The sequence below is a fragment of the Fonsecaea multimorphosa genome (assembly GCF_000836435.1).
Source record: "Fonsecaea multimorphosa CBS 102226 unplaced genomic scaffold supercont1.6, whole genome shotgun sequence".
Classification (NCBI taxonomy): domain Eukaryota; kingdom Fungi; phylum Ascomycota; class Eurotiomycetes; order Chaetothyriales; family Herpotrichiellaceae; genus Fonsecaea; species Fonsecaea multimorphosa.
In genome coordinates, this window is record NW_015971640.1 from 371865 (window position 1) to 388098 (window position 16234).

A 16234-nucleotide genomic window follows, 5' to 3' on the forward strand; every position below is an offset into this window, starting at 1 on the left:
CAAAGAGCAAATAGCTTAGTGACTACAAGTTGGACAATGAACTACCGCTACTCTAGTGGTGACAATTGAATGTTTAATGACGCCAGTGGAGGAGCTTCCGGGGCCAAGATTTTCCGGCCAAGCCCAGTTCAGCCTCGCACTGCAGTTCAGCCTCGTCAAGGAGAACATGCACCCGCATCCAACAGGCCTTTGCACTCAGCTAGCTAGACAATCAACCGCCTTCTGGTCATGGCCCTTTTCTGCTCACTATCAACCAGCAACCAAACGCTGTGGTCCGTCCGCTGCAAATCCTGCCTCAGCTCGCGTTGGTTGTCCCAGCATACTTGCATCCAACCGTGCAGGACCATTCTGTCTTTCAGCTTGCCAGGGCCCAAGGACTCGCCGTGATTCTCCAGCTTCACTCGTCTCGTGATGACCAGCTTGGTGCATGTGCGAGTCTCTCTGAGTCGATCGAGATTCTCCGCTGGCGTTGCAGTCTTTTTGTTTTTCGTAGACATGGAATACGTTTTGACCCTCTACCAGCCATCAACCATTTGCAGGGCCGTTCTTGTTCGCTTCCTCATGCTGTGAAGCCATCTGCTCGTCCCCGTTCGCGGTTGAATCGTGCTGTTCATCGAACCCGGCATTCCTCAATACCCTATCCACTTCCTTGCTCACGCCGGGAATCCCCTCTTTCAGCTTCTGTGCGAGGACCTCTGTGAACTCCCTAAATGCTTGCTGCTTACCGTTGACCACGGCATTCCCTCTCTGCACATTCTCCACGAAATCTCGAGTGAATATATCCGGGTTGCGGCCGTCGTCCACGTAGTCCACTATCTCGGGAGCGATCGCCACTTGGTGGATGTAGTTGTTGGGGGATTCGGTGGGCGAAGTCAGGTGTTTCAGCTGGGAGAGGGAGTTGGTGAGATCGGTTAGCTTGTCAACCAGCAGATCTTGGGTCGCGGGGATGTAGCCGTGGGTTTGGATCTGGATGTCGGTAAGATGCTGGATGATATCTTTGATGGTATTGTGCACGTTGGTGGTGTCCTTGACCGGCGCCATTGCGTCGTCGTTGGTGTTACTCAAAACCCGCTCGGCAACAGGTCGATCCTCAAAGTCAGAACCAGAGGGGTTGCTCAAGCCGAAAGACTTGTCAAAGGATCCAGAGGCAATCAGCTGTGTATTGTGGTAAGGAAACGGTGTGTTCTGTCCGTCTGCAATGTTAGATCCGCCCGTAGCGGACAAAAGTTGCTGCTCAGCACCCTTCCACTCGTCACGAAGACCGTCGTTTGACCAATTTTCCTGAGGTGAAGGTTCGTTGGTGGCGGGAGTCCTGACATCGGAGTATTGCTCGACCTCGGAGAAAATAGATGGCGCGCCGGACAGGGCTGTCGCTGAGGATGGACTAAAAGGGGCTTCAGGAACTGCTGTTACCGCCGTATCTATTTGTCCTATACCACGGGTCGACGGAAATTGCCCTCGTCGGCTGATGAGGATGGTATGCAACCGAGGGACTTTGAGCGTCACAAAAGATCCAGCACTACCATACAGAAACCTGCGAACCGTGCCGTTGTACCGCGGGAACTGTCGCAGTTTCTCCTTGGGGAGGCGTATGCCGATTCTGTAGACGTATGGGGTCTTCTGGTGACGGATAACGCGTTGCGTACGATCATTTGGAAATCTGCCAACTCTTCCAGCTCTGCTAATGGGTGTCCCAGCGCCACTCGCAACGCCCGTGCCTTGTGGGGTCCTAGCTCTCTGATCCTTGCCGAAGTTTGGGGGTCGAGGGGGTGACTGTGGATCGGTCATTTGAGCGTTTGAAGGGCGAGCCACTGGTCCCGCCCCGCGCCTGGGGTCCGAAGCCTTGTATGGTGCCATGCCGGAACCTTGAGAGACTGCGTAGGTGGAATGGACTGATAAAGTGGAGGATTCTGAGGGTTCGAGAGGATCGCGTGGGTAATGGAATCGAGAGGAAGTCACAGTTGCAAATAAAGATCGAAAAGGATGAGAAGCAAAGTGTTCACTTGGTAAATTGCAGGCTTCGTCAACCACCAACATTCACTTCACTATTCATTCACTTCTCTGACGCAAGTCATACCGGTCTCCAAGTCGAACAGAAAATGCGTATGCTTGCCCAAGATTCTACGTCTACTCTACCTCAACATTACACTTCTTTTGTGCGGACAGCGGTGGTGCTCTTCGGCCCATCTATCGACGTTTCCACCATCTCAATTCCGGCGAGACTGGGATACCTCTTGCTGAAGTTGGCTTCCCAGTCTTCATCATGCGCCGCTCGAGCATTTACTTCACTTGTATTCACCACAGCCGACTCTCCAATGCCAGCCGTCTGCAGTACCTTCGGCTTCGGCGGTGCGGCTGGCTTCTGTCCTCGGGAGTCTACCCTCGTAAGATCTGTCAACGAGGCTGGTGCAGACGCCACAACTTCAGGGATGCCGTGCCTTTCCATTCTGCCGGTTGCTTGAGCTTGGGACGGCCTGGGGGGTTGAGGTGGTCCCCTATCATTCGAGTGACCATGCTGATGCGACGGGGATTCAGTGTAATGGCCATAGCCGGTTGCTGTCTTTTGTGCAGGCCGATCATTTTCGCTCATGAGCGACTTCACCCTATTCTGAATGGTAGCCGACCTTCCCACCCCTCCACTGCTGCCTACAGCTCCGCCCCCCCTTGCTGCTAGTCGTTGTCTGTACTCTGCGGCTGCTTGAGCCACTCTTCTTTCTTCAGCCTCGAGTTTGCGCTTTTCCATCTCCCGTCTCATTTCAGGCGATACATCCTCCATGTCATCCCACGGCTGACGGTCATCGCTGAGATCCGTGGCTTCAGAGCCCGCAATTGGAGTGAGAATGTTGATGGGGTCGCGGGAGGGGGAGTCACTCCGCTGTCGGTGATGAGCCGGGTCGTTATTGCTCTCAAACATCTTGAAGGCGTCTCCAAACTTGCCAGCCAACAACTTGGTCGTTCCCGCGATATTAGGGACGATGGATGGCAAGCTGGCCCTTTTGAGATGTCTTGAGCCACTGCCCAACCTTCTATGGTGCCTGCGCGATTTTTCTTCCTCCTCTTTAGCCTTAAGAAAGTCCACGTCTGAGGCAATGTTTGTTGCGGACTCGACGTGTGCCAAGGGCGCCATTTCAGGTTCTGCACTTTTAAAAGTCGTGTCATAGTCAAGGTTTTTTATTTCCTTGTCTTTGATGTGAGTCGGCCTCGCCCCGATATTAACGCTGGCTGGTCGATTCCTGAAATTCAGTGACCTTGACCTACTCACTCCGGAATTGAGTTCTCGCATGGTCGGTCGACCTCCCTCCAGAGATGGGCGTGATGATGTTGGCGACCTTGGCTCTAGATCCCCAGCAAGCTGTGACCTGTACCCATCTTCCCTCAGAAGATTTGCCAGCCTTGATACCTCTTTATTACGAGTAGATCGTGGTTCCCTAGGAGGCAATTCCATAGTTTCGTATTTCTGCGCCGCCGGCGGTTTCGATGGTTGCTCGATGGGAGAGAAGCGGTTGGTTGGACGATCTGAAAACGGTTTGGCATCCGTCGTAGGAGGAGGTGAAGGCGACGTCATAGTACCGGTGGACACCATGGCAGGCTTAGGGGCAGTAACCGGTGGTGGGTTTATTGCGCTTGCTCGTGCTTGTGTCTCTTTATTTTCTAAGGACTTCTTATGCTGCAACACGGTCTGCGATTTGCTAACGGGTGCCGGTTTCTCTGTGGCTGGTTTCGGCTTTGGTGGGCTGGGAGGCCTTGCAAATGCATCGTCTGCTAGAGCGTTGGTCACTCGTTGCGCAAGGTTCGCATCGACAGGCTCTCTCTTCTTCTCCGATTGAGATTCGAACGCAAATTTTTGGCCCTTGTCAGTCATTAAAGAGAACTGGTCTAGTGTCGGGAATCTTGAAGAAAACTCATCTTCCACAGAGGCCTTGTTCCCATCCAGTGCTGCAAAGGCATCAGGGTGTGCGTTATCCATCATTCGTAGAGGCGAAGGGCTTGGTTTTGCCGAGCCATGGTGAGATACAGGTTTGGTTGGCCGTCCCCGCCGCATTGGTTCGATATCAGGGACAGTTGGAGGAGCGGCTGGTTTGGGAGGAGACAAGGTGGCTCCAGCTCTTGATTGCGAGCTGGATGGCTGTGGGAGAACTTGGTCTTTACGACTCTCCGATTGCGTCCGCCGAGCATAGATGTTTTCAAAAGTCAATTCCCGGCCGTCCAATTGACAGGCCTTTTGTAGCACCTGATATATGTTTGGCCGGTCTGTCGGTCGTTCCCGAAGCATGGAAGCAATGAGCAGCTTTAGTTGGTCAGAGAATCGTGGATAGCCAGGAAACTTGAACTTGGCGTTTAGTATGGCCATCTGCCCGACTTCTTCGAACGGGGTTGTGTAATAGCAAAGCTTGTACAGAAACACCCCGAGAGCCCAAATATCGGCTTTCTCGTCAATGGGTTGTTTTCGGTAGACATCGATCATTTCTGGGCTGCGGTATTGTAAGGTCGTGTGGCGGTTGATATCGTCTTCGATTAGACGTCCTTCTGCAGCCGTCGTAGCAGCCGGTCTCGCAGGAGCCGCCGAACCAAAATCGCAAAGTTTATATATCCTAGATGAGCCGTTCGTGGCAATGAGAACATTCTCGACTTTGAGGTCTCGATGCAACAGAGGCGGTTTCAGGTAGTGCATGCACGCAACTCCCTCGGCCACATCCGTAAAAATCTTTAGGATTTCAGGCTCGGTCAACCTGTTCTGCAGCCGAGTGTTCATGAAGTCGATGAGTCCTCCTCCCTGACAGAATTCCATGAGCAGAAACACCTCATATCCGCCACCTTTCAGCTGGGAAGCATGCGAATCAATATACTTGACAATATGCTTTTTGCCCCGCAGTCTTTTCATGGTCTCAACTTCTGTCCGCATGTTGGCCAGGTGCTCCTTGTCTGGGACAGCCACTCGCTTGAGCACTGCTTTCTGGTTGCCATCGACGGGGCGAGGGAGTAGGACAACGTAGACGTGGGCAAACCCGCCCTCGGAAAGATAGCGCTCGATGATAACCCTGTGATCTCCCACCTGAACCTTTGTGCCAGGCAAAAACGTACCAGCTGGAGGCGCATGGGTTGGCAGGACGGGAGCATTGTTCGTGAAGGGGCCTTTGGACCCAAGCTGAGAGGCATAGACTGCCATGGTGGAGCTGGAAGCGAGGGTTGGAGGGGGAGCTTCTGATCCGTGGGACGGGACACGATGAGTGCTCTCGTTTATCGTTTATCTGTCAATCATAGCGGAGCGATGAGGAGGGGAAGCAGAGGGAACGTAGCCGACAGAGCGTTGATGGACGGAGGCAGAGCGAAAGCAAACAGGACTTTATTGAACCTGGACCTCAAGGCAACCTCGAAAGAAGAGGAAAGATTGTTACTCTGCGGCCCCCAGGTGTACTCCGGACAGGTTGTGCTGTATCAGTAGTGCAGGTAGGCACTTTAGGCGGAACTTGGAGTTGCTCCAAGAGTCGATGCATGGGGCAATGCTGGGCTCTTGATCCTGTGCTCAATGAGCCTATAAGGTTTAGTGAGCGCAGACCCGTCGAGCCCGTCACCCCCCGTCGAGTGGCACCCAGTGGTAGATTGTCGGCTGCTTCGGGGCCCATGACGTGCCCTCCGATCTTCCCTGGTGACTTACTACCCTTACTTCAGCCGACAAGGTCCGCAGGTCAATTTTTCTCAAACCCCACAAGTGTCTACAATGAGAGCCTTGAATGACCTTTTTCGTCGCTTGGATTATGTACTGATCTCTTCTTACTAAGATCTTATCCCTACCACACTAACAATACCCGAGAAATGTCCAAGAAGAGAAAGAGAGATCAGGTCCAGGATCAGGATCAGGATGGCTCGATCACTGCTCATGGACAGTCGGACCAAAAATCCCAGACAACAGCACCGAACCCTCCTGTGAAGTCCAAAGGACAGTTGAAACAAGAGAAATCGGAGAGGAGAGCAAAAAAGCAGAAGAAATCGAAGGATCAAAAGAGAGAGCAAGAACCGTCTCCGGCTCTGGGCACTGCCAATTCTGATCCCGTCCCAACATCGACAGAAATAAGCCTCGGCGACGCAGAGCAGCAAGAGAACCTAGCAAAGCCACGCAAAGAGAGAAAAGATTCGACGACTCAGAAGGACGAGGGCGAAAAGAACACGACAACTCCTACCCGATTCATTGTTTTCGTCGGCAATCTACCTTTCGAGACCACCTCGGAGCAGATAAAGGAGCACTTCTCGAAACTCGCGCCGACGGCTGTGCGCCACTCGACGGACAAGAAAACGGGGAAGAGCAAGGGCTTTGCGTTTGTCGAATTCGACAGCTACGACAAAATGAAGACATGTTTGAAGCTGTATCATCACTCTATGTTTGATCCTGCTAGCAGCAAAGACAGGGGTGCAGGTGGCGCAGACGGAGAGAGAAACGGGCAAGAACAGCCATCGCAGAGGCGAGAAAAGAAAAGCAAAGGGCGAAGAATCAATGTCGAACTGACCGCCGGCGGTGGTGGCAAGGGCAAAGACCGGAAGGCCAAGATCAAGACGAAAAATGAGAAGCTCAAAGAGGAGAGGGAGAGAAGACGGCTCAAGGAGAAAGCTGAGCGTGAAAAGGCCGGCTCAAAACAAAAGGGGCCGCCCGAGACTGGTGCAAATGCCACCGCTGTGGCCGGTGGTAAGGTCCAGGATGACCGTGGAGACATCCATCCCAGTCGACTGTCTCGTGTGAAGCATTGAGCGACCGAGATTCGCACTGTGTGGCTACAAAATGCAAAATTTGTCATGAAGGGGGCCCGCTGCTGCTGTCGCCGCTGCTCCAGATGTTGGATGTGAATCCCTTCCCTATATCAACGCCCTCTTTCCCGACTAGATTGCCGCTGTATTATTCGTATGCGCAAGATCATCCCCAGGCCAACCGTTTCTGATGTGCGTTCAGAAGCTGGCCAGCCCACGAGAAGGAAAACTGTATGGCAATGGGCCAGCGGCGCCGCAAACAAAGTCTATAACCCACCTCTTGCGATGCACCTCGAGTCAAAACAACGCAAAATTCCAGGGGATCCCCAGTCCAGAACAACCATGTCCCCAAGACTACTAGAGGATGGTACATCTTGACTTCTTCTTGGTTGTCGTAGGTCGAGGGTTGAGGACGGCTCTGTAGCAAGATGAGTACAATGCAGGTCCTGCGCATAGCGAGACACCTCTCACCTGATGGCTTCGTCAAAAACACTCTTCAGATTCCGCTGCGTGAGTGCTGAGCACTCTAGATACTTGACAGCTTTGATCTCCTTGGCTACCGCTAGTGCTTGCTCGTAGGAGACAGGCTCCATCTTTTTCGCCCTGAGATTGTCTGCGGTTGCTTTGTCTTCCCTCAAATCTAGCTTTGTTCCGACCAGGATAATAGGTACATTGGGGGCGTGGTGTTCAATTTCGGGATACCACTACAGCAAAGCCATTAGTTCCAAAGATGACCAAATTTGCAGGAGGGAGGGTTCTCCACCTTTGCCTTGACGTTGTCGAAGCTCGGAGGTGAAACAATGGAAAAGCATATGAGGAAGACGTCGGTCTGAGGGTATGATAGTGGGCGTAATCTGTCATAATCTTCTTGACCGGCTGTATCCCACAATCCCAGCGAAACCGGTTTCCCGTCCACCATGACACTGGCCGAGTAGTTGTCAAAGACTGTGGGAATGTATTCGCCGGGAAATGCATTGGTGGTGTAGGATATTAGCAAACAGGTCTTTCCCACAGCACCATCACCGGTCACCACACATTTTATGGATTGTGTCGGTTGCGCCATGGTTGTTTAGACTGGTTGGACTTTCCAGACGGCCAAAAAGCGAAGTGGGCGAGCTTGGGATTGAGCAGCTGTCGTCGTGTGGACGAGTTTCCAGTTGCAACGGCAGGCAAAGTTGCCGTCTTTTGTTCGGCGCAGGCTCTGCAGAATGAGCGGCGGATTGGCAAACGCGAACCGTGTCCAGCGGTTAAGCGCGTTTGTTGAAGGGTTTCGTCGAGCCCGCAGTGTAAAAGTCGCACGGTGGTTAATGGGACCTGCAGTTTGGTGAAAGGACCGAGCTGGTTGACAGCTGGTAGGGACTGGCAAGGAGACACCGCTTGATGCAGTGTAAAAGCAAGTGCACAGTAGTTTGCAGCAAGAGACGCAGGATGCAGGACGCAGGACGCAGGACTCCGGGGCCCAAGAAAGAGCAAAGACGAGGAAAGTTCAGGGTCCAGGGGGGGTGGTTTCGACGGACACACTACTACGTGTCGGCACAGTCCGCAGTCGATGTCGCTCCGGACGGGATGGTGTTGGACCTGGAGATTCAGATTGGGATAGTCGACGAGTCAAAGACGCCAACCAAGGAGTATGACCACTGGCTGAGGCAGAATCTGAGACGCTGGAGGCAGCCAGGAGGGTTGGAGACTTGCTGGAGAGAAATCTGCGACAAAGGAGCCAATGGCTGGTGGTGGAGGTTTGGCGAGGGCCAACAAGGAAGCATCTGGTGCATGTCGGAGGCCAGTCAGAAAAGCAAAAACACTCCAGTTTCGCCTCATTTGCTCGTTTTGCTCGTCTTGCCCGTCACAGTTTCTAACAAGCTCCTGTCGATTCGTGTCCTTTGCGCTCACAATGATATGGGGCGAACGTTAATAACTGCGGGTGACCTTACCTTGATAGCAGGCCGGCCCTCAACGCCTCGATGAGGAATGTGCTCATTCTCCTTACCCGCCGTGGTCACCAAGATAACCATTACCTCTTCAAACATACCAGGTACCTATCCTACCTACCTAGGTAGGTAGGTAGCCAGTCCTCGAGGCTTTTCCCGTCTTATCATGTTGTTTCTGGACGATTTCAGACTCACACCCTTAGAAAATGGCAACAATCTATCGGCAGAGTAACGCCCTGAATGGGAAGAGATGGAGAGAACACGGATGACAGATGTGAGAAGATGCATCAACGGCCCAATGGTCTTTGCCAATCGAGAGTGAATTGGAGGTTGCTCTTCGATGGGTCGTCTCCAAAAAAAGTATTTGCCCTTATATAGAGTCGGCATTGGAAGCAGCCAACCTCCATGGCGTATATCTACATCTTCCCAGAGCTGCCCGGTGTCTGCCTGCACCTCATTTCAGTGCTGTTCAATCGAGCCATGGGGCTCATCCTTCTATGAATCACAAAAGTACCATTCATGCATAGCCAAGTACATGCAGTGACACGAGAAGTCGCTTGGCCATCAATTGGTTGTCTCGTTTTGCTTTATCCTCTTCAGCTTGTCATCCTCTTCGTATATCTGTCATGCGAGTGCTGCAACCTCTCTTACTCATTCGGTAGAGTCATGCCTTGATTCTTACCTAGCTTGAACAGTATCGATCAGCGGGGCACAGAGCCGGCACATCGATTCTCGTTGCGCAAGATCTAGCCCCGTCTTCAAACCAAGATTCAAGCTGCGTTTTACAGCAGAGGGCCTCGCCGCGGGGCCTTTGGCCGGGAAAGGATGTTCACGTTGGCCTCTTGCAGGGCACTAGGGCTTACCCCGGAGCAGATGGGCCTACAAGAGACGATCTGCCAGTGCTGGCAGTTCCTAAGCCTTTGGTAAGCCCCCAAAGGAGATAATGATGGTCAAGAGGAAGATGCGCCGGGCCTGACTAACATCAAGCAGAAGCCCATAGCAGCTACGCGGTACCGATGGTGCCGCCGATGTGTGAGGGAAGCCCCCGCCTAGTACATACATCTACTGGGTCATGGCCACTGAAATCACACTTCCGAGCCGCCTGGAAGAGCTAATTAATAGTGGGAAGGCCTATTCCTCCTAGACATCATCATCCACCCTTGTTGCAGCAATGACAGTCTGGCGACCTTCGTCCCATGAATTTTGCAAAACACCAATTACCATTTCGGTTGACCGTCCTATAGCGCCCCGGTGACCCCCGAGAGCTCGAGTACGGATTTGTATATTGCTCCCTGAGCTCTCAGACGACCAGGCTTGCAGAAAGGCTAATCTGCGCCCTTCAAAATTCTGACATCCCTCCTTGGTGGCCGGCTTCTCCTTCACTCCTAGAAGCAGAAGTTGTAGATTGATCTAAGCGTGCGAGCAACGTTCCTGAAGAACCTCCGGAACGTCATGACAAAGGTCTCAGCGTCTTCAACCAGCCTATACCTCTACGGTAGCTGGGCGCCCATGCTTCTTTCCTCCTGATGTCTTTGGATATGTCCTGTTGTCGCCCACAAGGATTCAAATAAGGCTGGGACTTGTCATCGCTATAAGCCTCTTGCTTCCTCCTGCTGTTACCGAGAGCATTTGCGGTTTGGGCATCTGAGGCGTGAGAACTGGGCCCTTCTGGGCTTCACAGAGAATCGCAGCAGTCACAGCACTGATCATGTCTACCTCGGGCTCAAAGAAACCACAGCGTCGGTTCCAATTCATCGACAACAGTGATGTCACCTCCTTGGGATCCAATTCCACCCAAGTCCGGCGCCATGTCATGCAGGAGTACATGAGAGAGAAGCGATGGGAGGCTCGCACTCAGTCCACCGCTGCCGAGGGAGCTGAAGCACCGACTCGAAAAAAGCCAGACAAGCCCAGATCGCAAACACGATCGCGCCAGCTACGTTCACAAAGCGAACGTTCAGTTGCCGCAGACATTCAGGACTCGGCAAGGATTGCAAATGAAGGAGTGGGCGGAAAGAGCCATCCAGACGGTCCCGCCGAAGAGATCGATCGACACCCTCCCCATCTTGTTGTGGTACGGACGAAGCCTTCGACAGCCTTCCGTATAGGTTCGACGGCCTTTGCCAAGTTGGCAGATATGATTCCCGACCCTCCAACCACTCCGCCATCCTCCATCAAGTCCAGCGATTCATCGTCGCCCTATAAGCCGCGTTGGCCATCGACCAGTTCTTCGTCTCGCAGCCCCGAGCCGCAGTCATATCTGAGTGCTGCCCGAACCGACCCGTTTGACGCTCTGCCAATGGAACTAAGCCCTCAGGACCAGGAACTATTTGACTTCTATGCGAACGTCATGCCAGCTTGCTCATACGGATTTGAAAGACGTAGTCCACTTGCACACAATTGGTATCTGACTGTCTTCATTCCCGAAGCCATGAAAGGGGCCGTGTGCTTTCAGAACACCATTCTCGTCCACGCCGCCAACACACAGGCTTGGGTCCAAGGTCTTCCAGAGACACGTCTTGCCATCGAGCATCGGGCTAAAGCATCGCAACTGCTCCTCCACCACTATCAACAATACCCGCATGACACTTCAGATGCCACGATATCGGCCACAATCTCAGCCGCGGCACTGGAGGACTTTGACCCGCGAATAGAACGCCGAATATACGCATGGATGCACTGGGAGGCGGTGGTGCAAAAGATCAGGGACCGAGGTGGACCCGCCGCCCTGGTTCAGAACAACAGACTGCAAATGTTGATCAATTGGTCCGATTACATCTTTTCGGGTTATAAAGGCCATGGTGCTACATTCTACTTTGACCACCAGTCATCACCGAGCCATTCAACCGACCAGGAGGCGGAGGATATTGCCCGTGCTGAGATTGCCGAGCAGTGTGACGAATTCATCACCTTCCTCAAATGCGTCGAACATCTTGCCCTTGTTCAGGCCGGCCTGCAGACCAACCCAATCTCAAGGAACCAGCAACCCTTGCGCTACTCTGTCTTTTCACCTGGGCAACCTCTTTACAATCTCCTTGCAAGCCCGAATGGCCCACGCTATACGGATACGGGACAGTTTAAGCAGATTATTTCCAGGTTAGCCGCTCTGATGACCATCAACACAGCCATCTGGGAATACCGGCACTCGGTTGAACACAGCGAAGCATTCTTCGCTGAGCTTATGGACAACATCATGCACAACGAACTAGATCGACATCTTTCAGTGGAAGCATTGATACAGATATTATTGAGCGGAAGTAACAATCCTGTCTTGTTGCATACCGAAAGACCGTGGTTTGTGGGGAGAATGCTGAAAGTGTCCAAGCGCTTGTCCCGACCAACCTTTGAAAGGCTAAACGACTTACTCCTAAACTTGTTGTCGCTGGGGCCAGGGCTCGCGCCTGTCATGTTGACTTGGGAAAATGAGCTGCGCGCAGAGATCCTGCAGGCCCCTCTGGTCAGCTATCATTCCCGATTCATGCTGGAAACGGCTTGATTTCTCAATACTTGGGCGGGCCAGACCGGCCCAAGATAACCTTCAGCTTTACTCGCTTGTTCTTGCTTACCCATCTGCGGGGCTCACAGCACCAGTGCTCACGAGGTCAAAAGGTTGTACGGCACACCCATTCCCAGACCTCTGGCAGGCTGAACCGAGGGCTCCAAAAAGCAAGAGATCGGCACCATGGGCAAGACCCTGAAATACTCTTGTCTACCTAAAGGATCCAGGAAATGCCAGGATGAGCTCCCTCTGCTATTTGTCCTAACCCAATGCCTCCTAGCAGCCTTGCAGGGCACTCGGGTCTTGAATCACGGCGGGTTTGCAATTTCAACTTCCATGAGCATTTCTAAGCAGAGGGTTGTTGAATACGAAATCATAGCCTCCAGGGTTATGCTGAAATCGGTCGCATTTCGCTGGGCAAACGGCTTCACATGTGCGGCTTTCCCGCACCTTCGGCATCGCAATACGAAGCGCAGCTCCTTGGTGGGCTTTTGGTTATTCTGGTGGCGAGCCTAGTGCCTAAGAGTTTAAGTGCCCCCCAGGATACGGTGAAGGGTGCCATCACCTTCTCCGACAGACCACGACCCTCTCGACACTTTGCTGAATACGATAGCCACGACATCACTTCGTCCTTCAATCGGTCGGTCCGCAGACTCTTCCAGCCTTTAATGGCTTTCTAATTTGCATTGTGATCAAGCAACATCCGGTCAACAAGACAAACCACCCCCTCGAAGGCATGCTGCCATCCGGCAGCTCCAAACGACACTTAGATGCTCTTAGTAATCTTCTGTTGTACTTTCGCTTGCTTGGGTGCTTTTCTTTTTGGTTATGGTAAGTTGAAGAGAATTTCTCTCTCAGCAACGCTACCTGCAGAAACTGGGACACATCAAATTGTTATGCTATCATCCCACAACAGGGAACAGAGCTACAACGGCTTGGAATGAACTGGTGAAGGTTCTTATTTTCACTTACCAAAACTTCAGCCATAATACAATGCGCTGACCAATGACTTGTGGTACGAGCAGATTCTGGCATCATTTCCTCTTCGATCGCCCAGACAGACTTCGTCGACCGCTTTGGCAACGGAACTCTAGCAGACAATACGGCTGGCGGAATCGTATCATCCTTTACAGGCGGCGCCATAGTCTCATCGCTCTTCCTCAATGTGCTCTCTGACAAGTACGGTCGACGTGCCGCCATCTTCATCGGGGCCCTGTTAGCCTGCTTAGGTGGCGCACTGCAGGGTGGTGCGAACAGCGTCGCGACTGTCATCGTCGGTCGAGTCATCGCTGGTCTGGCCGTCGGGCTGCTATCGGCCACGATACCAAACTACTGTTCCGAGGTCGCACACCCGAAGTATCGGGCCCTCCTTGCTGGGCTACAACAATGGAATATCGGACTTGGGTCTGAGTCACAGTCGGGCAAGAGTCCCTGGGTCTGTTAGCTAACTGGAAGCTAGGTTTGTTTGTGCTCAATGGATCGGCTATGGGAGCTCATTAGTCCACGGCCCCTTCAGCTGGAGATTTCCACTCTCATTTCAGGTGCTACCGGCGTTGGTTCTCGCGGCAGGAATCTGGTTCTTGCCTGAGAGTCCTCGATTCCTCGCCGAGCGCGGACACACGGCTTATGCTCACGCAGTTCTGAGAAGACTTCACCGAAGTCAAGATCTTGTCGAAACCGAGTATAAACGTATCCAGGACAATCTTGAAGCGGAGCACAAGTCTCGCATGCGGTGGTTGGACATGTTTCGAGAACCACGCCTCCGGCGCCGAGTGTTGCTGGCCTGCGGGATACAGCTTTTCACCATAACATCAGGGATCAACGTCATCAACTAGTAAGTCCTCTGGAAAGGCTGTCGAGAACTGTTTGCGTCAAGACTTTATGCTTGATGATGCCGCTGGGTGGTACTGATCAGAGACTAGTTACGGACCTCGTATCTACAGTTATCTTCACTTCAGTACGACTAGGTTAGGGCTCGCCATTGGTCTATCTTGGTTTGATATCCAGAACTGATACGGAGCAGGTCTCTAATGATTATTGGAATATATGGTGCCCTTGCCCAGGTCTACAATACCATCTGCATCGCATTTGTGGACAGGGTAGGACGCAGAAAACTTCTTATTCCATCCATGATTGGCATGGGAGCAGCGCTATGCGTCAATGCGACACTTTCGCATTTCTACATCGCCGGAAAAGCAGACCACGGTCGCAATGAGAACGCTCTGCGCGCTTGCGTGGCCATGTATTTTGTCTTCTCAGTGTTTTTCACCAGTCTTGGGTGCATCTCCTGGATTTTCAGCAGCGAAATATTCCCGACAGCAATCCGGGCCAAAGGCACCTCATTGTCCACGTTCACCAACTGGGCCGTGAACCTGATATTTGCACAGTGCTCGCCCATTGCGCTTTCGAGGATGGGTTACCGGTACTTTTACATCTTCACTGCCTTCAACTGGATCGCTGCAGCCGTGGTTTACTTCTTCTATCCCGAGACACAAGGGCATACTTTGGAGACCGTGAATGAACTGTTCGGTGATCTACAGCTCCAAAATTCCGCTGACCCGCCTGAGAACATCATCCTTAGCGCTGTGAATGAGGACAAAATTGTCGTGGAAGAACAAGCGGCAGAGACCACCAGATCTGCCCTGAACGTTGGTGAGGGCGGTTCAGGCGACATTGGACGCCACCTCCGCAGACAGCAAATTGATTCTGCCTGATGCCGTCTACCATTTTCGTCAACGCTGATTTCAGTCAATTCGGTATCCGTTAAACGGTGGGAAGCGGGTGTCTGAGACGTGACTGGATCCGCCTTAGTGCAAATGGCCTGCATCATCTCGGTTCTCCTGCAGCCTCACGTAATGATATATCTATGACTCTGCAATCATGCCCCATAAGATGCTGGGCTCCTGACTACTATCCTACAGAAGAACCACCGTTGCAACACAGGCACTGCGAACAGGTAGAGCTTACTGGCAGCCTCGAGCTGGGGATTAATCCGCCGGACATATCTGTGATGGTCTGTCAGTGTATACCATGGCCAAGTTCTTCGGCCGCGGAGAGGGTATGTCTCAGCCGCGATTCACCGCTTGTTAGTGAATGGGCAATATATGGAGGGTCCTATGGCATCTTTGCCACGACATGAGCGCCCCTACTTATCATCATACCCACTCCAGGCACGCAGGGATTTATTGAGGGTATCCGACTGGCCCTGGGACCCTGCGCGATCGGCGGGCCCCCCAGGCCCACTAGGCCGGTGTTAAGCAATGGTGGGAAGGGCCTGCCACGCGATAGGATGACGGTCCCCAAACGCCACGCGATGGACGAGTTTGGAAGGTTGCGGTAGGACCGAAATCCGGACGCCTTACTGACGGAGCGAAGAGCAGCGATGTCGATGGGATTGAGCAGAATCTGGCTCGAAATGCACGCTGGAGGCAAATGTGTTGACAAGATATACAAGATATATAAATAAACACCAGATAGCCATCCGGTCGTCCTGGGTATCGGTCTTGCAAGAGTGGCTGTTCTTTCGGGGGAAAAGCGGCTGCCACCATCAGCTGCTAGGCTCGAGGAAGGAGAGACATGAAAACTCTCTAGCCTTAGCCATGCACCCCCTCGACAGGTGCTGGAACCACGGTTCAAACTTCGCTGCAGCCCTGTCCTACCTGTGATGCCTGTGCAACCTTTCACAGCAACCCCATCACTACTCGATATTGACTGAACCGGCCGACGAGCATGGATGCAACAGAGGCATGAGGATCCAAAGAATTCAGTCAAGACCAGCATGCGATCGGCATTTGCCCACCAGTCACCACGCAGCCACGGGATCGAGCATCCACTGTTTGCGTGCGCCCGATGGGCCTGGCAGCCAGCCTGTCGCCTCGCCCACTCCCACTTGCACCCGCTATTGAAGACCTAAAAAGGGAGAAACAGGCAAGCCTAGCAGGGCCCCAAGAGGGGAATACGAAGGAGGAGGGGGGGACGCGAGGGGATGCCCATCGCACTGGTACCCGCTTCCAATGCTTCAGCAAGCCATCAGCCCATCAAGCCAGCAATTCCATCTTCCACCCGCACG

The 16234-nt window shown here is 52.9% G+C and overlaps 6 protein-coding genes across 6 annotated transcripts; 3 read left to right on the forward strand and 3 right to left on the reverse strand.

Annotated features, from left to right (window-relative positions):
* Positions 1–525: 525 nt before the first annotated feature.
* On the reverse strand, positions 526–1857 carry Z520_03873 (uncharacterized protein; the record flags this gene model as incomplete). The annotated part of the gene is made up of 1 exon (XM_016774383.1): positions 526–1857. The coding sequence occupies one exon, from the start codon at positions 1855–1857 to the stop codon at positions 526–528; it is 1332 nt and encodes a 443-aa protein (XP_016634310.1).
* A 286-nt stretch (positions 1858–2143) lies between these two features.
* Positions 2144–5167, reverse strand: Z520_03874 (uncharacterized protein; the record flags this gene model as incomplete). The annotated part of the gene is made up of 1 exon (XM_016774384.1): positions 2144–5167. One exon carries the CDS (start codon positions 5165–5167, stop codon positions 2144–2146), a length of 3024 nt encoding a protein of 1007 aa, XP_016634311.1.
* Positions 5168–5814: 647 nt separating this feature from the next.
* Positions 5815–6741, forward strand: Z520_03875 (uncharacterized protein; the record flags this gene model as incomplete). The annotated part of the gene is made up of 1 exon (XM_016774385.1): positions 5815–6741. The coding sequence occupies one exon, from the start codon at positions 5815–5817 to the stop codon at positions 6739–6741; it is 927 nt and encodes a 308-aa protein (XP_016634312.1).
* Positions 6742–7095: 354 nt separating this feature from the next.
* On the reverse strand, positions 7096–7801 carry Z520_03876 (uncharacterized protein; the record flags this gene model as incomplete). The annotated part of the gene is made up of 3 exons (XM_016774386.1): positions 7096–7156; positions 7210–7442; positions 7502–7801. 3 exons carry the CDS (start codon positions 7799–7801, stop codon positions 7096–7098), a joined length of 594 nt encoding a protein of 197 aa, XP_016634313.1.
* A 2573-nt stretch (positions 7802–10374) lies between these two features.
* Z520_03877 (uncharacterized protein) lies at positions 10375–12162 on the forward strand (the record flags this gene model as incomplete). Its single annotated transcript, XM_016774387.1, has 1 exon — positions 10375–12162. One exon carries the CDS (start codon positions 10375–10377, stop codon positions 12160–12162), a length of 1788 nt encoding a protein of 595 aa, XP_016634314.1.
* A 434-nt stretch (positions 12163–12596) lies between these two features.
* Z520_03878 (uncharacterized protein) lies at positions 12597–14879 on the forward strand (the record flags this gene model as incomplete). Its single annotated transcript, XM_016774388.1, has 6 exons — positions 12597–12809; positions 12863–12944; positions 13191–13569; positions 13625–13999; positions 14088–14132; positions 14189–14879. The coding sequence occupies 6 exons, from the start codon at positions 12597–12599 to the stop codon at positions 14877–14879; spliced, it is 1785 nt and encodes a 594-aa protein (XP_016634315.1).
* Between the last annotated feature and the right edge of the window lie 1355 nt (positions 14880–16234).